This window comes from Poecilia mexicana, unplaced genomic scaffold (genome assembly GCF_051168715.1).
Source record: "Poecilia mexicana isolate PSO_F unplaced genomic scaffold, ASM5116871v1 scaffold_20, whole genome shotgun sequence".
NCBI classification, from domain to species: domain Eukaryota; kingdom Metazoa; phylum Chordata; class Actinopteri; order Cyprinodontiformes; family Poeciliidae; genus Poecilia; species Poecilia mexicana.
This window is the reverse complement of record NW_028263389.1, coordinates 6,873,515-6,892,866: the sequence shown is the minus strand read 5'-3', so window position 1 is coordinate 6,892,866 and position 19,352 is coordinate 6,873,515. Positions and strand designations below refer to the sequence as shown.

Here is a 19,352-nt window from a genome sequence, read left to right as displayed (position 1 = left end):
GAACTGATGTTCATTGACCTTTGATGACCTCTAGAAACATTTATTTAGATCTTTAAAATGATAACGGCACAAGCGAAAATTTTTGCTGCACAAACGTTTGATACCAATTTGCCTGATTTTATAAAAGTGGGGGAGACTGGTTGACCTTTTGACCTTTAGCATTTCATTAATATCTTCAAAGCCAAAGCAGCACAAACGGAGTCGAGTTTATTGACACCCATTTTGTTTGATCTGAAGAAGGTGGGGTGCTGGTTGACCTTTGATGATCTCTAGAAACGTTTCTTTATATCTTTAAAATGAGAGCAGCACAAATGAAAATTTTTGCTCCACAAAAGTTTGACACCAATTTTGTCTGATTTGAAGGTGGGGGGGCAACTGCCTACTGTCTTAGAATTTTTTTTTTTTTTTTTTTTAAATCAGATACTTGATTTTTTATTTATTTTTTTAAGTTAGATGTTGCAATCTGCGAAACATGTTAAAATGGCAGAAAGCTGCAACCTTCAAGCATTCACCAGACAAGTATGATAATCTACAAGAAAACGACAGAGATCTTTGCTTTGCGTTGTATTAAAAAGCACTTTATTGAAAAAAGTATTTACATCAGAACCAAAGTTGATGGCGACCATAGAATACAATTACAATATTGCTCCCCTTCACCAACGATTAGCAAAAAACTCCTTAAATCTACAAGGCATCGTTTCTTCCATCCACTGTCGGGACAAAAACAACTTCAGACTCAGTGCAAAACAATCTGAATAGACTTTTTTTTTTTTCCAATGGGTATGGGAATATTCACTGCAAGTATCACTTGCACTGCTGCATGATCAATTCTACATTATATTATTAATGTACTAGAATTTTTAATAGCCAGCAAATGCAGCAAATAAGATTTTGGTCAAAACCCATTGTTGATATACTATATAAGTACCAGAAGGTGCAGCGTACTGCGCCAGACATGTCGCACATTGTATTCATAATGATATCTGAGAGCAATCATCCCTTTGAAAGTAAAATAACTTGCTTTCTTGCTAAATCCCACACCTCAACGTGTCCCTTCATCTGCCCACTGATGCACCAAGTTTCCCTTGCTCAGCCAAAGAAAAAAAAAAAAAACTGCTATTTGAGTCCATTACTAACCCTTCATGGGAAGTTCAAGGCCCCTATTTCTTCTCCAGTTAACACAACAGGAGACGTGGAGTGACAGAAAACACCGAAGACTGTCGATATGTTTGCTCAGAAGGTTTGACTTGGGGCCCCGTCTCGAGTTCAATCCATCTTCAGGCTGCGGTAGATGTAGCGAATGAACGCCAGAGAGGCCCAGAACGACACGCTGCCCAGCATCAGCGTGAACACCAGCGCCGTCAGCAGCGAGTATCCGAAGAACTCGGAGCTTTGCACCAGGCCGCTCATGGAGGAGCGGTTGCGGTAGTAAAAGACGGAGTAGACGAAGATGAAGAGGCCCGTGGATCCGGTGCTCAGCACGCTCCGCCACCACCACCTGTAGTCCTCGCCCGACAGGAGGAAGTAGGTCAGGGCCACGGAGATGCAGGCGCCCACCGAGAGCAAGATGGCAAAGACGCAGAGCAGGATGCCGTACAGGGTGTAGTGTTCTCTGCCCCAAACGGTGGCGAAGATGTAGTAGAGTTCCACCGAGATGGCACTGAGGGGAGCAGTTTCAGGAAATGAATAAAACAATCTTTCACAGTTTAAAGCTTTCCTACATTTTGCTAAAACACATCTGTTGCCTTCATATCCACAAATATTTTTTGTGGGTCTGAATTTTTCACATTTCATCGCCTTGCAACCTCAAACATTGGTGCATTTCATTGAATTTTTGACATAATCTTTTGCTACAAATGATCAAAATTACACTAAAGGATTTTAGGTAGGAAAATATTTTTCTTATTTAAAAAAAAGGAGATTGAATTATATGTTTATTTTTTATATATTTTAATGTATTTCTAAAATTGTATACAAATATAAATGGTTAAATGAAAAAATCTGCACAATGTACTATTTTTTAAAGCCTATTAATCATCACAATCATGGATAAAAAAAATCAATTAGTAGAATAATTGTTAGCTACAGCTACACAAAGATGCTAGCAAACCATCTTTACCAAAAAGTGAAAAAAAAAAAAAATCACATGATATGAATTCTTTGGCAAGGTGCTGTAAATGCTAATTCAAAGCAACCTATGAAAAATCCATTTTTAATCCAATCTGAAGCGCTAAAGCTTCCAAACGTCTAAAGCTGCACCTCTTGTCGGAAATCCCAGAGCTCACCTGAAAGGCAGGAAGCCGCCGATGGCCATGTGCACGATGGTGTGCTTGTACCAGGGCTGCGGCGGGATCTGCCGGGGGATGTTGCGGGTGCGGCACGGTGCCTGGAAGCTGCCGGCTCGGTTCTTCCCCACGATGCCGCCGATGACGGTGAGGGGGAAGCCCACCAGCACCCAGGCGCCCAGCAGCAGGAGCACGGTGGTGGCCGGCAGAGCCTGGGTGGAGCCGCTCCACCAGTGGACCGAATTCACTACGCTCCAAGTGAAGAAGAGCGGAGCTGCGGGAAAGCGTGACCAAGTCAACAAAACATCTACCGATTTCCATTTCATGCAACGGCGCCCCGGAGCGTTGTCAATAAATCAGAAAGTCATTAATAAGAGCAGTGTAGCAGGCGGAGCACGCTGGCGGTGTGCTTCATTAACTTGAACAAAGTGATGCAAATTCTAACCGCTGCTAATAACTTACAAGCAAATTAGATAAATTACTTTTACTCTTGACAATCTTCCTTTCTTGATTGCCATAAGTGTTAGATCTGCTTCTTCAATTAGATGGTAAACTGCAAACTTTAAAATCTGCTGACTGGATTAGACCTATCCAACCCTAACATTCGCAGCCTTTGCAAGAAAGTCGAATCAGGAAGGAAAAAAAAAAACATAAACTCTTCTGCAGCTTTCACTGCAAACCAGCTGAAGTCTGCTGATCCCAAACATGTGTAACAAAAAGGTAAGATTGGCTCCTAAAGCTGGCTGAACACGCCTGAGGGAATGTTTACTTTACATCTGATATGCCGTAATCTATTCTGATTGGTGCAAGGGTGGGTCATTTACTGGTGTCACATTATATCAGGGTATTAAAAAGTGACAGTTCCTTATTACTAACATGTTCTATGATGAAGTCCAACACCCTAATATCAGATGCAGGAGTTTTGTTGCAGAGTAACACGATGCCGTTCCTCTCTTACATGTTGCTGCGCTCTGCAGATTTACCAGTCGCAAAGTCACCAAAAAGTGTTCATTTTAAATTTCATTTATTTAGTAAAATTACATTTATTTTTTACCAAGCATCATGGATTCAGGCTGCATTTTACGCTGTACAACATAGTACAACACTGGCATTGGTTTCATGAATTTAAAAGTCTCAGTACTGTACTGAAACATCCACTCACGACATTCAGTGCTCCGTATTTGACTCACACTCAGGGTTAAAATCATTTCCAGCTTTCTCCTCAGCCAATAAAAAAGTTATGAGTTTGTATCATTCTTTTTCATCTAAAAATAAAGTTTACAGTACCGGCCTAAAAACTAGAACCATGTAGCCTTCAACACAAAAAGACTTTCTACTTTTAATAATACTCTTTGATGCTTTTTTTTTTTTTTTTACTAAACCTGCCTGATATAAGCTACATGTAAAAAAACTGGTCATGTATATTAAAATCTCTTGGCTAGCTAAACTTACATAGTAAATCTCAAACAAAATGATTTGAACCTGAAGCGGTGAGGTTCCCACGGCAACCCCACCTGAGAAGAGAGACGATGTGAGGATGATGTTCCACACCCAGCGCTGCCCATTGATCTGCGTGTAGAAACTGCATGAGACGTAGCCGGACACGCAGCTGGTGAGCGCGTACAGCACGATGGCGGCCGAGTTGATAGCCCCGTGCCGGTGTACGTTGAACATTCCCAGCAATGCCATGACGATAATGGCTGAAGCAAAAAAGAGAGCACAAAAACGCTATTACATCAGAGCTGTGTTATATTTGCCACGCATTTGTTAAGGTCCTCGTTTCTCTAAACTGGGGTATTTCTCTTTTGAACAGTCTCGCGTCTCCGCGATTGGTTGTTTGTTCCTTAGTGCATGTCTGCATGAGGCTGGAGGCTCACCTGTGGCGAGAGTTAAGAACTGAGCTCCGACTCCGAGGATAGCGCACAGAAGACTTTTAAATGGCGGGAATCTGAAAACATCAGTGTGTATGATTTTCCAGCCGTTGTCTCCTTGGTCCAAGTCATCGCAGCCGCCCTCTTCTTCCACATTGTACCTGAAATAAAAGGCCGTGTTTTTTAAAAACACAGAACATGCAAGTGTATCTTCTGCGAGCTGCACAAATGCATTCAAGATGGTGACGAAGAAAGAGACGCACAGAAAGCAGCTGAAATAAATTTTGCACTGTTCAAAGACGGTTAATATTTCAAATGGTGTTTTGTCCTTGATAAGAATCACATTTTGTGAATCGATTTGTAAAATAAAATTAGTCCTGACAGGACAAAGCTGGTAAAAGCCATTTCCTTGATCTACTCTTAGCTTAATACAGAGGGTCTAGACTCTTAGCTATTGAAAAAAGATAGCTTCCTTTCAGATTTTAGATTTTCCCCAATGGCTAACATTTGTTTGTGATGTCTGATGTATGTACTCTGCCTCCCTTTGTACGCAGTCAATAAAAGAAAAAAGAAAACAAAAACACACCACCATTTGTTCGTGGAAATTAACTTCTTATTCACCCAGATCACTTTTAACAGCACTGAAAACACCAAACACGGAGCAGAAAAGACGAATGCTCACTATAATCCTATAATTTTTCCTTGACGTCGTGCAAAACCTCAACGCTAAGCTCACCAGAAACGGTAAAACCAAAACCGCGTGCGCCAGGCTCTTAACAGAACTGTGAATTACCTGGCAAAGTCATTTTTAAGGACCCGCATCAGGATGATGATGACGAAGCCCAGCAGCAGCACCACCAGCACCAGCGAGTTGATGATGGACAACCAGTGGATCTCCAGCGTTTTCGGGAAGAACGAGTAATCTCTAAGGCGCTCGGCTCTCCGGGCAGAAGGCAGGCTGGACTCGTACCAGCGGACGCTGTAGGTGTGCGTGACCGTCAGGCTGCCTCCGCCCACGCCGACCCCACCCACCGCTGATCCCGCCCCCTCCTCCAAGGGAAAGGGCTTGACGTCCTTCACCGAGACATTGGCAAAGATCACGGAGTCGCCGTTGTACTCGATGTTGAAGTCTAAGTGAGTCCACAAGCCCACCTGACAGAGGAAAGGGGAACAAGAGGAGGTGACAGGTAAGGAGGCACAAACAGTCACTAAAAACAAAATCAGCGGTTTCTCTCTTCACCTTGTGGCTGTGAGGCAGGAAGCCGCTCTCTTCAATGTATCCCACAAAGCCCCAGATTGGAATATCATCCAGGACGAATTCAAAGTAATACAGCTCCTCGATGGCTTCACGGAGCTCGTCCACCTGAGGCGCATGAAACAGAACGGCTTTTATGAGCAAAAAGCGCAAAACATTTCATTTAAAATGAGTCATTTCAAATATTACCTGTTTTTCCGACAGCGTGAGCTTGCAGAGAGTTTTTCTGTCCACGTTCTCTTGGAAGCGGATGAAATATAAAGACTCTGCCATTCTGTCACCGTCCAGCACTTCGCCCAGACTCAGGGATTTGTGGTGCACCTAAAGAAGAAGAAGAAGAAGAAGAAGAAGAAGAAGAAGAGGTTTTATGATGAGATGTACACCAGCAAAAAGCCAAGGTGGGTAGTGAAAGGGAGCAATGAGCTCAAAACAGAACATACAGTTTATTCACATGAACTATTTCAGTGAGTGTAAACTCTTATTGACCATACTTTAGAGCTGGAAGACTTTTTGAGAAAACCTACAATAAGTGGACAAAAGTAATCTTTTCTTAATATCTACTCAGAGCACAGGACACATTATAGGATAGAAATGTATATTTTTAACAACTTGAGTTAGTATCTTACATGAAAACTTTTAAAGAGCATAAAGTACATTTTATTCAATTCTATCAGGGTTTCACCAACTCAAATGTAAGACTTTCTAAGAGCATTACAAATTAAATTTAAGACCGATAAATGCATGAACTTAATCAAGCCACCCGGTGATAAAGCTGAACGTACACATGACAGATGCAAAGCTAGTTAGCAAGAGTATGCTAGCAGAGAGTTACTGGTAGCCTCACTCGTCTGAAGTCACAAATAATGTAGATGTCTGAGTGTGACTCAAATATTTGCCTGATGAAATAGTTCCACAAGGAAATAAAAAAAAAATCATAAAATAGACAATACAAAATTTAAGATTTGTGATAAATGTATTTAAGACCGGCTTACTTTTTAAAAAGAAATTCAAGACATTTTAAGGCCTTAACTTTAGATACACAAATTTAGGACTTTTAAAAACTTTTAAAGGATGTGCGGTTTATAGCAAACCGAGCAATAAACGGGGATAAAAAGTATTTTTCCTAATCATGCTGTCACGATGGAAATGTAACATCTTACAAATGAATAAATATAGCAGTCAAAAACTGACTTAACTTTCTCTCTTAATTTTTCCTACAGTGTCACAGCAGTGAGACGGACTGACCTTATCTGGTCTGCAAACAGGCAAAGTGTAGTAGTGATACGTCTCCTGAGGATTATGGTAAGGGCCCACTTTGTTGACATAAAGAGTCACATTGTCTCCCTTCTTGTAGCTCGCTGCCCAGCCTGAGAACAAGGCCAGGATCAAGAAGCGGAGCACTGCCATCGTCCTCCTGTAGCCGCCCGGGAGCTATCCAGTTCCACCGCGTGCAACACCTGCAGCAGAGACGAACAGTTTGTCTATATGTGTTGAAAATCTCTCCCTTCTAGCACACCATTCCTAACGTTACGTCAGCCTTTTCACTCATTTGGGGTTTTAGCATTTGGGGTTAAGACAGGCAACTTTGCACATTTCAATAAACAGAGCAGGAAACTTTGGAAACGACCTTTAGCAGTTCACAGGGCCTCCTTTATTGAGAGATGCTGCTCTGGTTGTGTGTGTGTGTGTGTGTGTGTGTGTGCGTGTGTGTGTGTGTGTGTGTGTGTGTGTGTGTGTGCGCGCGCGTTGTGGTTTTTAAGCAATCTCATCAGATTCACTGGGTGGAACGCAGATTCAGTTTCATAAAGCCTTAAAAAACACGTCTTCTGGAAGAAAATCTGAGCTTCCTGCATTCGGCAGTGTGAATTTTAAGTGGAAAACCTCATGTTAGGGTAAAGGTAATGCTTTGGAACCATTATACTCAAAATGGATTAAATAAATCGGCATTAGAATGTCATTCTTTGTACAATAAGCTGTGTGCACTTTTACTATGAGTTATGAGTACAAAAGAAAAGCAGACAGGTGTAACTAGCCTGTAAGGTTGGTTGTGGAAAAGGGGATTGAAGGACAATTATTGCCGCTATATAATTTTATCACTTGAGAAGCCACTATGTGAAGTGTTTCCTCTTTGGACTTATTTGCAAAGCAGAATTTTATGACAGTAACTGCTGTCTCATTCTATTTAAGATCTTTGGGAGAATTTGAGAGCATATAAACGTATTTTGGCTGGAAACATAACTAGATAACTCAGGGTTTTTCAAGCAATCAACTTAATGCAAACCCAATTTTCCAACTACCAAAATTTTTATTACAAACAAGTCGTCCTGGACTCTTTACAGCCTGTTTGTGATGATATCAAAAAACATGACATAAAGAGGACATAAAAATATTATTGTTAGCCTTCAAGAGTGGCATCCTGTGGTTCCTTTTTTTAACTCAAAAGAGGACATTTCCAAATTTGTATGCAAGAATTTTAACAAAAAGGTTCTAAAGTTAGAAATTTGACTGGGAATGGAAAAACTTGCTTGGCAAATCCTGATTTCAAGATTAAACATGCCTTGAGTATAAAAGTGACAGGTGCAGTGAAAGTAAAAATTCAGTTATTTCCACATCTGATGATTTGCATCTCCGCAAATCTGTTTGCATACACTCCTATAAGGCCAACTTTAGTGATCATGTTGTAAAAACTAAACGCAGGCAAATACACTGATATTGGATTATATCTAAGCTAGCCCTTAAGCATTTTAATTCACAGAGGTTTTCCACCTTCCCAAACGTAGCATTTCCACACGAGTCTCAGTTGTTTATTCAGGTTGATTGCAACACAGGCTGTACATGTTTCAAGCTGATCGGCTGGCCGTGTAATTCTAACAGCTTTAGATGCTTAGATTTCTTCTTGCTTGGGCCAATTTGACAATGACAACCCCCCAAGCTGTGATCGATACGGTGGTGGAAGCAAAAGCAAAAGATGATGTTGGCAGTACGAATCTGTTTCTACTACCTGTTGGAATTTTCTCTTTGATTAGATTCTTGGCAAATTTTGGTTAATGCAGATTTTTAGTATCATCTGGTCTCATCTATAATGTAAGGTTAGCAACCAGCACAGCAACATGCTGTAAGAAACATACACTATTATTTTTTTTAGCACTACAATGAGACTAATTGCAACTCCAGGTGCATACATGGCAGGTCCAACTGCTAGGATGGGTTAATTATAAATCTGACTGCCCTTGTAATCATTGTCTGTGAAAGCGGCGAGTGATGCTGTACTTCTGGAACTCAACAACTGACCTCTTCATGTTTTGTTTTTGTTTTTTTCAAAGAGGAAATTATCTCTTTGAAGGGGAAAACATACAAATAAAGATAACTCCTCTCCCCCAACCCACCCACCCCCAAAAAACATCAATGGAAGTACTTAAAAGAACCAATCAGTCAGTGTTATGCCTCATGTGATGTCACTGGAGGAATGTGTGAGTGGAATCATATATTTGAGAGGTTAGGTTTTTATGTTGATTAAATAGAAAATGACAGAAAAATAAATAACAACAAAATTACAATAATGTGTTCATATCGGTGAAAAACTATAACTAAAGTGGGTTTGGTCGACTTTACAGAAAATCTGCTAAGTAGCTGTAAAGAAACCATGAGTTGTCTTTTTTTTCCCTTTACATATACCTAGACATTTTAAAAACAATACACGTATGGAGATTTTCGTTCTAAAGCAGACATGATTTACAATGATTGAAAATATCTTAGTCAAGTTGCTAAACTCTGATCTGGGAGTCTCACCGTCCTGACACCTCCGTCCCGGTGCTGCAGAACCAACTAAACCAGTCGGGTCGCCGGATTCCTCGGACTCCAGGCCCTGATGGTCCGCTCGGCTCCGATAACGCTCACCGAGAAGCCCTAACGTTGCAGCCGAACACCGGTGACATCCTGGATGAGGTGCATTAAAAACGATCCTCTCCGATAATATCTGTACACTCAGTACTTTTACTGACAGAAGTAGGAGAAGAAAACGGGCTCCGACTACACGTCACCTAAAGAAATAAAAATAATGACGACTCGCTTCAGTTTTCCGGGGAGGGCGGAGAAACACGAAATACACACCTGCAATGTTATCGTTATTTTAACAGCTGTAATGTTTTATCTTCTTTTAAATAATTATAACTTCTGTTTCCCACATGAAAAAACACCAAAAGTGGGATTAAAGCGTTTGGAGCTGATAGCACAACGTATTCACTGTCTTCTGTATGGACCGGATTTCCTTCAAGCTCAATGAACCAATCCGGTGTCCCTTTTGGACTTCCGTATTGAAGCTCAGACCAGTTTAATCGCACCAGCGCTAACGATGTGCACGTCTGCGTGATTCCGTGACGCTGATATGCTCGACATTTTGACTAGTAATGCCTCCTAATTCATTTCCCGCGAAACTATCACAGTTTCTGGCGCTCGAGACGTTGTAGCAAGTGGGTAAACTAGGCTAACAGGTGAGGCTGAGTAAACAATTAAAATTGTTGACATTTACAACAAAATACAACGTCAGAACTGTATGTAGACATTCACTATGATTATTATTGATCATATTGAAGCGCTTTAATTAACCGAAGCTTCTTTAGCAGCAACAGTAATCTTCGCACCATGTTAGCAAAGTAAAACATCGAATTTAAGGTGGTTTGCAGTAACTTAATGTGTGTTAACTAACTCGTCCTACATATTTATATGTTTTCTGTGTTACAAAGACTTATCCTTTTACTCGGCGTGGACCCCTCGCTGCAGAGTGTTAATATGTCATTGTAAGCACACTTTCCGCTGTTATCTGCTAATTTCTAACAGCATATTTAACATTATTTTTCAGATAACATCTCACAATGGGAATTCACGGACTGGCCAAGCTAATAGCTGATCATGCTCCCGGTGCCATCAAAGAACAGGACATCAAAAACTACTTCGGTAATCCTAACATATTACTTTTTCTACATGTAAAATAGTAAGGTCACAAGAAACACAAATACATGTTTAGTCATTGTTGGAATGAAACTTAAGTCAGTTGTGTTATTAAGCGTTTTTTTTTTGGGGGGGGGGGGGGTGGTTTAACCATACAGTGAGATTAAACATAAAATCTTAATGTTTTAATTGCTTTTTGTAGGCAGGAAAATTGCTATCGATGCCTCCATGTGCATCTACCAGTTCCTGATTGCTGTCCGACAGGATGGGAACGTTCTGCAGAGTGAAGACGGAGAGACTACAAGGTGCAGCATAAATGATTTGATTTCTGACCATATTTGCAGTATGCATTGGATACACTAGTTTTTTCAAGAGCAGTAGCCTACCCCCACTTCATGAAGTAAAGAGGGTTGTGACTTTCCCTTTTCCTAGCCACTTGATGGGAATGTTCTACCGCACAATCCGCATGTTGGAGAACGGGATCAAGCCAGTGTATGTGTTTGATGGGAAACCTCCACAGCTCAAGTCAGCTGAGGTTTGTATGGACTCTGTCGGGCATGGGCTGAAGGCACAGAGTATATAAGCTGAGTTTAAACCATGAATTTTTAAAACCGTGGTATAACTTTGTGCAAATGACAGTCCAATGTTTCCACCAATGTTTTCTTTGTTTAGCTGGAGAAGAGAGGGGAGAGGAGAGCAGAAGCTGAGAAAATGCTTTCCAAAGCTCAGGAATTGGGTAAAAAAAAAATTTTTATTGTTATTTTAGTAACAAAACTTTGCATCCTTTCTTTTCCCCTCACTGATGTGAAAATTAAAAGAATAAGGAATATGAGTCCTGTTTTTTTTTTTTTCTTCCATGCTGATTATTATTTTTTTTACTTCCTCAAACCAGGTGAACAAGAGAATATCGACAAGTTCTCCAAGCGACTCGTCAAAGTCACCAAGCAGCATAACGACGATTGCAAGAAGCTACTGACCTTGATGGGAGTGCCTTATATCGAGGTACCATTAAAAGCTGCTTTACTTCTCTTACTTAAAAATTGAAAAGAATTTTCTGTGTGTCTTGGCTCTACGGCGAATTTGCAGAGTTACAGTACTTGAAAATATTATTTAAAAATAAGTTGCTACTGAAGAAATGTGTGTAAATAAATGTGCTACGTGATTTTTGTGTGTGTGTGTGTTTTTTAGGCTCCGTGTGAGGCTGAAGCCAGCTGTGCTGCTCTGGTTAAAGAAGGGAAGGTCTTTGCTACAGCAACGGAGGATATGGACGGACTGACCTTTGGGACAAATGTCCTGCTAAGACACCTCACTGCCAGTGAAGCAAAGTACACACTTTTATTTATTTCTATTCTTTTTTTTTTATCATTTTATGCAGACAAGAATGAGCCTTCTGTTTATGTCGAGTGGTTATATATTTCATTTTTAAATGCCTTTTTTTTTTTGCTGCAGGAAACTTCCTGTTCAGGAATTTCACTTTAATCGCATCCTGCAGGACATCGGTCTGACCAGTGAGCAGGTGGGTTGTTACTATTAAAGTAAGTATTTACTGCAAAACAGTAAATGCGTATTGTCTGTGCAGTGCAGGACTTAAATATCAGTCTTTGCTTCTTGCAGTTCATAGACCTTTGTATTCTGCTGGGTTGTGACTACTGCGGCACCATCAAGGGAATCGGTCCCAAGCGAGCCATCGACCTGATCCGGCAGCACGGCTCCATCGAGGAAATCCTGGAGAACATTGATACAAATGTAAGTTAAATCATTTTTTTTCTCTTACTGAGATTCTTTCTGTGTTTTGTGTGGAACAAGCTGAAGCAGGCAATAATTTACGACCAGAAAGTGTGAGATACACCTGAACATTTTCACAAGCGATGCATGTTAAGTTGCAGCACTTAGAGAATTTTTTTTTTTAATTATTATTATTTTTTTAAAACACCAACAAGGATGTATAACGATTACAAAAAATTGAGACAAAATGTGTCTCATTTTGCAGATAATAAAAATCACACCTTATGCTTACTTTAGTTTTTTATACATTTTATTTGAATGCATGAATGCATTTTGAATGAAAAATACATTTTCTGAACTCTTGTAAAGCTCAGAATGGAGCTTAGTCTGTAAGTACTGAACAGATGTTTTCCACAATTTCTCCATGTTTCATTTTACTATTAAAAATAGCTGGTTGAATTAACTTTATAGAAATATGTTTACTTGACTTCCAGTTATACATTTATCTAACCATTGACAATGTCTGTTGAGTCAGTGGAAACATGTATGTAGTCAAATATTTAAAAAAAATATGTATTTTGAATAATGTCTGCATTTTTAGCTCCCTCATCTTTCAGCTTCATGATATGTTTTGGGTCACTCCTGTTCATCTTTTTACGAGACGATAAATAAATTAATTGCGGTCAACCCAGGCAGCGGATGTGATTTTTTTTTGTTTTGTTTTGTTTTCGTGTGCGTTTTGTTCACCTTCTTGCAGAAGCATCCGGCCCCAGAGGACTGGCTGTACAAAGAAGCGAGGAATTTGTTTTTGAAGCCAGAGGTGGTGGATTCCTCCACAGTGGACCTGAAGTGGAGGGAGCCTGATGAAGAGGCTCTGATCCAATTCATGTGCAGTGAGAAACAGTTCAGGTGAGCTGAATGGAGACTCATTCTGGATTTTAAACCTTTTTTTTTTTTTTTTTTCTGCATATGATGCTAGAACGATTGACTATTGTGATGTTTGCTAGATGAACTGTTTTTACATCGTTAATCCACTAGTCTCCGCTGTTGGCCGTTTCTAAATGCAGTAGCTTTACATTCATTCCTTTTAGCCATTTTTGAAGGATATTGTCCACTTGTCACTTAAGCCAGTTAAAATGGTCTTATTCCTCCCTGATTACCTGCATACGGCAGTATTAATTTTAAGTTCTGAGTCATTTTTGTGTGTTTTCAGTGAGGACAGGATCCGTAACGGCTGTAAAAAGATAATGAAGAGCAGACAAGGAAGCACACAGGGAAGGCTGGACTCTTTCTTTTCCGTCACTGGTTCACTCTCCTCAAAAAGGAAGGTATGCACAGCAGACCACTAACCCAATGGTTATTTCAAATGTTATTTTTAAATGGACGTTATTTGTGGTTCCTCATGTTTTTGAGACTCAGTTACATATTGATCAACTAGAAAAATATTAAGTATTTCCTGTTTTATTTCTGTATTCTTAGGAACCGGAGACCAAAGGATCTGCAAAGAAAAAACAGAAAACTGGAGCAACTCCAGGCAAATTTAAGAAGGGCAAATAGACTGAACTCTGATCACTGTTGATGTTACTGCTATGTATACAACGTATTAAATAAGAACTATAACTTCAAAATGCTGCACAGAAGGAGCTATAGTTAAATCATTATTCCATTTCAATATTTTTTTGTTTATGACCAACCACAATCCAAGCTGGCTGTATTTTAAGGTGCTGAATGCTTGAAATAAAAAATCTTATTTTGTAGTGAAAGCTGTCGCCTGACTTTTGATTCATTTTTATCAACACTTGAAATCTCGGCTGATGGATTGGAAGCTCGCCATGGACTGATTACTTAAAAATAAGTGGAAGTAAAAACAGCTGACTCATCTTCAAATATTTTCTGCGTCATTTACAGAAATAGTCGCGGGAAATGACTGGACAGGGAGTATTGGGTTCACATGTACTCAGAAATATTTGTTTGAACTGAAAAATGTTTCTTCCTCTTATATTTTTATTGGTTATATTTGGATTGAGTACAAAAAAGGACAAAGGAGAATAAAATTCCATAGATCAGAAAATCTGAGAATGCAACAAGATGAGTAGAAGTGTATTTTAGATGAAACAAACGCTTTCAAAATATGACCAGCTTTGAGTACCATGATGCAACTTGTTGCCTTCAGAAGTCAATCACTTTGTACATTTTGTCTGCAATTTAATTGTCCTAGAGAAATCCGACTTCTGTGAAGGCTTCTGTTTGTTGTAAAACTGTATCTCCACCTTTGACCATCTTATTCAGGGTCGTTCAATGACCTGGTACGCTTCAAAACTACCCAACAAAACCAGTCCATGGTAACTGCTGAGGAGCTGCAGAGATCCAGAGCTCGGATGTAACAATTTGCTCAAACGACCATTATTGGTACATCAACAGAAGTGTGGCGAGCATCGCCAGAAGAAAAGTGTGTAGTGATGCGTGTGGAAGAAGATGCTCTGCTGAGACGAAACCAGATTTGGTATATAACGAATTCCTGTGTCATGTTTCCATCCTGCTGTGGAGATTTCCTTCAGCAGTGACACAGACGCTGATGGGAAGCCAAATGAGCCCAAAAATCTGCTAAAGAATGGCCCAGTCAAAGTCCAATTCTAAATCCAGAGAATCTGTGGAGAGACTTGAAAATTAAAGTATCCCATCGACAGTCACGCTTTTTTAAGACGTACCTCAAAATACAGCAAAATGTAGTTTTGTCTGGAAAGCTATTGGCTTTGAATGAATGTCACCCTTAGATTTTAATTCCGCAACATTTTTGAAAATTATAATTTCTCATCTTCATGTAAAATCCTTGTTAAAAAAAATGAAGGTTTGCATTTGTGACATGATCTAATGTGAAAAAGCAAACTTGAGGGTTTTGCTTTAATGAGTCGGATGCTGAATGAAGTCGGAGGGGCGGGGCGGGTCAATGCCCTGATATGAATGATTAACACTGGACTTTCTTTCTGGCAGGATATTGAGCAAAATAACATTTTACCAAGAGGCGTCATGTGATAGTTTGCAACTGTTAACCATCTGAATTCGTCTTCCTCTGAAGGAGCTTCCTCTTTTTTCTTCTCCACTCTTTCTGTTCAGCAACAAAAACATGAAGTCCTTTAAAATACAGCTAGTATTAAAATCAAGCCACTGCGTAAAGAAAGGACGTCTTGTGTGCTGGTTAGGTAAGAAAAACATTTCTATTAAACAATCATTTTTGGATGTGTTTTTTTTTTTTTTTACATTTTTTCATTGTGGTTACTGTATCTGCTGATGTCTTAGTTTTACGTCAGCTTCCATAAAAAAAAAAGCTCCCACTCTGATTTCACAGATATACAGAAATGATTGTACTAAAAGACCCAAATAAATTTGCCAAAACTGAATTATTGTGGGTATAAAGAATGAAAACTATTTAGAGTGAAATCAAATCAATTCTCTAATTGTTTCTGTTTGTTTGCAAATCAGCAGCTTCCCAGACGTGTTTCAGTTTGGTAATCGTCTGCTCCTTACTAACTTTTCAGTTTGTCTCAGGTAAGCTTTTCAACAATTATTATTGAAAAACACACACACTCAAAAAAAAAGCAATGCTCAGTATGTTAGTATGCCTAAAAAGTCATATTTGTGCTGAAGCTGAGTGTGTACTTTGCTGACCATGATGATGCATTTTCAGGTGCTGCGGACAATTGTGAGACTATTAAGAGACCAGAGCTGTTCATCACAACGCCAGGACAACTGGAAGCACTGAGTGGATCGTGTCTGCAAGTCCCTTGCAACTTTTCTGCTAAAACAAGTGCAAGCTTCACGGGAAAAAACTTCGGGGTGTGGATCAAATCAGATTCTCGATTTAAAGAATCCCCAAAAAATGTGATTTTCAACAGCAGTGGGTCGATGAAAACGTATCCGCTGGAAATTACGGGGAACCTGGAGAGACAAAACTGCACAACTGTGTTTCAAAACTTAACTAGCGAACATTCAGACGTATACTTCTTCAGAATTGAACATACGCAGACCAAGGCAACAGCTTCCTGCAGTGGATTTCACTTAACAGTCACAGGTGAGAAATTTTGAATTATTAAATAAAATGTGAACTTCATGCCAATTGTGATTTTATTTTAGATATACATCAGTCTAATACATGTTTATTTTAAATTTTGTTTACAGACCGATGACTGTGTCATAGCTTTATCAGATTCTGAGCAATTAGGTTAAAAGTGGTACTTTAAGATTTATTTAGAGTGAATGACCGAGAAAGAAAGGAAACACTCAGTGCTCGAAAGTGAAAATCACCAGAAATTGTTTAAATAATGTATACTTTAACATGTTTATTTGGTGTGAAACCCCAGATTCTCCTCGGAGTCCCAGCATTAATGTTCCCTCTGACCTGAAGGAGCATCAGTCTGTCACTGTAACCTGCTCAGCTTTCACTCCCTGTCCACACTCACCTCCTGAACTCACCTGGAATCTCCAACAAGACTCTCTCAGACAAACAGAGAAAAACACAGATGGAACCTTTACAACTAAAATCCAGGAGACCATCACTCTGTCAGACACACATGATGGATACAACATCAGCTGTTCTGCCAGATATCCTGTGATTGGAGGAATCAAGACAGCAGAGACAGAAGTGACTCTCAGTGTTTCATGTAAGTGATCCTGTCAGCAGGTCATGGTTCAGCTGTTTGTGATCAATAAAGTTCATGTGTCTCATTTTCCTCAGATGCTCCTAGAAACACCTCAGCATCCATCAGTCCATCAGGTTTGGTGTCAGCAGGTAGTTTGGTGGAGCTGAGCTGCTCCAGCAGAGCCAAACCTCCACCCAGATTCACCTGGTTCAGGAACAGCAAAGATGGAGCTGTTAAAGTTGCTGTGGGTCAGGTTTACAGACTCCAGATGACCAACATGACAGACTTGGGAAGTTATTACTGTGAGGCTGAAAATATTCTGGGGAGTCAGACATCAACATCGAGTCATTTAAAAGACCATGGTAATTTCTTTATGTTAGTTGTGTTGATATATGATGTTAAAGTGCTCCAAAACTAACCCCTTACTTATGTTACGTGTGTCCAAATGCCTCCACATATTTTCATAAATGGTAGTGGAAGAAATATAAATAAATGATATTTTGGGTTTGTTTTAATAAATAACAAGAACTGGATACAATATTCTGAAGTTTAGTAAAAATGTTTTGAAAAAACAGTGCAGTTGATTTATTGGCTACAAATGAAAATAAACTTCAAACCAAATTGAAAAGAAGAGAGGAAGAGCAGGGGATTTTTGGAAATGAGATAATAAGTAAGGTATGTTTGAATTTGAAAGGGTTTTTTCATCGTTTATGCAGGTCTTCAGTGTTGAATCCATTCTCTTGTTTCTAGAAACATTGATTGCGAAATCTCATTTAACTTGTGCTGCTGTTTTTGTTATTTTACGGATAAAAACAGATGCATTGTGGGGAGCTGCTGCTGGGGGATTTATTGCGATCTTCATTGTGATCTGTGGTGCTTACATCCTTTGGTAAGCACGATGTATAATCCATCCGTCTGATTTAGAAAAAGTCACTTAGAAGAAATCAGAAATGAGGTCTTCATGGTGGATTTACTTTGAAAATGTTGAGCCAACAATTCTTTTGTTCTGTTTTTTTTTTTCTAGGCGCTTGAAGTTTAAACATTCAGCTTTACATCGGTCTCAGGTGAGAAAATACAAGCATCCTGTCAGAAAACCACGTTTTTATGTTTATCTTTCAAGGTATTGGCAAACATCTATGTTTTCGGTTTACGTGTCCTAAAATAATAAATTGTTTTGACTGTATCTCTGTTAAACCCTAAGATGAGGGGAAAAAATGGAAAAGCGAATTCGGGTTTCCAAGAGCCTACCAGCACCGCAGAAAACCAGGACATCCATTATGGAGACATCGACTTCTCTGCGATGAGACCGTCGCTTAAAACGGCCCGAGACGAGACAGACCAGCAGAATGTTATGTATTCAGAAGTGAAAGTGTGCAGAACTGGAAACGGGACTGGATCTGTGGACGGCCTCTACGCTCAGGTGAAGAAGAATCCAGTCAACCCACATTTCATCTCGTGAAGCTTTATCTCACAGATACGATTGACTTTTTCTCTGAACTGTTCAAACACAAACAGTTGTTTTAATTTTTTGACTGTGCGACGGTGGGACCGAAATTTTGTGTTTCCTTTCACAAACTATTCACAATAGTTTGCTATTTGTAAAAAGCAAACTATTGTGAGAGGATTTAGACGTACGCGTAAGTTTACTGTCCAGTTAGACGACACATTTATTCCCAAGATTTAACTTCCTGGTTGATGTCTTGAGACGTTGCTTCAATATTTCCACATATTGCTCCTTTCTTATGAAGCCATCTTTTTTATCTTTTTTTTTTAAGCGCACCAGTCCCTCCTGCAGCAAAGCAACCACGTGCTTCCATCTCCATGCTTACTTCTTTCCTTTTTCCTCAACTATAAATTTATCGGACTTCCGTCTTTTTTATGCAATTTATGTCAATTTTCCGATCATGTTGTGCAGTTCCACTCCTAACGACGCTCTCTTATCCAGAGCACCTTTCAGAGAAACACGTGTGAAGAAGGTTAAAGGGAAATACTTGCTCTAGAATGGACAACATTAATTGTGAAGGAAAAAAAGTGAGTCCATGCTTTCAATAATCACATATTCACAGATCATGTACTAATGAGTAAACCAGTCACAAATGAGACATAATTGATTTATGCTGTAAATAGATTTTCACTTAAATAAAAAAAAAAACAAAACAAGTAAAAGTATTGCTTAAGAGATGCAAGTAGTATTTTGGTATGGTACCGAGTGGTTAAGACTGTCATTATTTAATGCCTGAAATATTAGATTTTACATTTATTCGTGTTAAAGAAGGAAGAAATGAAACATCTGGAAGCTATTTGTTGTAATAAAATAACTTCAAAACAAATATCTACTGGAATGACAGCTTTGTATTTGTGACTGATGCAAAATATCAACCTTTGGATTAAATATATTTAACTTTAACTCAAAGCCTTTAAAATGGACATTGTTTTAGCTGCACATTTCCATATTCATACAGGAAAGAGGAGGCAGGTTTAAAAAGAACAAACTTTATTTTGTCGTTTTGTTTGAGCTGATGATCTTACAGCATTCAAGCAGTTGTCAGAATCCTCTTTGCGTGAAATAAGTTGATTATTTGTCTGATTTGGAGCTGGCAAATAATGGTAGGAATGTTATTAGAAAACTAAA

General features: G+C 39.3%; 3 protein-coding genes across 4 annotated transcripts; 2 read left to right on the top strand and 1 right to left on the bottom strand.

The window, feature by feature from the left end:
- Positions 1–551: 551 nt before the first annotated feature.
- On the bottom strand, positions 552–9,664 carry tm9sf1 (transmembrane 9 superfamily member 1). Of its 2 annotated transcripts, XM_088001206.1 has the most exons (10): positions 9,522–9,661; positions 9,201–9,451; positions 6,657–6,868; positions 5,601–5,732; positions 5,397–5,519; positions 4,950–5,308; positions 4,163–4,317; positions 3,800–3,985; positions 2,286–2,559; positions 552–1,660 (listed from the first exon to the last, which is right to left on the bottom strand). In XM_088001206.1, exons 3-10 carry the CDS (start codon positions 6,816–6,818, stop codon positions 1,267–1,269), a joined length of 1,785 nt encoding a protein of 594 aa, XP_087857332.1. In that variant the 5' UTR covers positions 6,819–6,868; positions 9,201–9,451; positions 9,522–9,661; the 3' UTR covers positions 552–1,266. The 2 variants fall into 2 exon arrangements, with proteins under 2 accessions (XP_087857332.1, XP_014865816.1); XM_015010330.2 differs by having other exon boundaries at positions 9,201–9,664.
- Positions 9,665–9,777: 113 nt separating this feature from the next.
- Positions 9,778–13,846, top strand: fen1 (flap structure-specific endonuclease 1). Its single transcript, XM_015010335.2, has 12 exons — positions 9,778–9,901; positions 10,270–10,364; positions 10,561–10,663; positions 10,791–10,893; positions 11,031–11,094; positions 11,251–11,360; positions 11,547–11,683; positions 11,808–11,874; positions 11,973–12,104; positions 12,841–12,992; positions 13,297–13,411; positions 13,563–13,846. The coding sequence occupies exons 2-12, from the start codon at positions 10,283–10,285 to the stop codon at positions 13,638–13,640; spliced, it is 1,143 nt and encodes a 380-aa protein (XP_014865821.2). The 5' UTR covers positions 9,778–9,901; positions 10,270–10,282; the 3' UTR covers positions 13,641–13,846.
- Positions 13,847–14,572: 726 nt separating this feature from the next.
- LOC106931930 (sialic acid-binding Ig-like lectin 14) lies at positions 14,573–19,050 on the top strand. Its single transcript, XM_015010332.2, has 8 exons — positions 14,573–15,283; positions 15,564–15,629; positions 15,769–16,152; positions 16,442–16,741; positions 16,816–17,082; positions 17,537–17,609; positions 17,745–17,784; positions 17,922–19,050. Exons 1-8 carry the CDS (start codon positions 15,208–15,210, stop codon positions 18,177–18,179), a joined length of 1,464 nt encoding a protein of 487 aa, XP_014865818.2. The 5' UTR covers positions 14,573–15,207; the 3' UTR covers positions 18,180–19,050.
- The last annotated feature ends 302 nt before the right edge of the window (positions 19,051–19,352 follow it).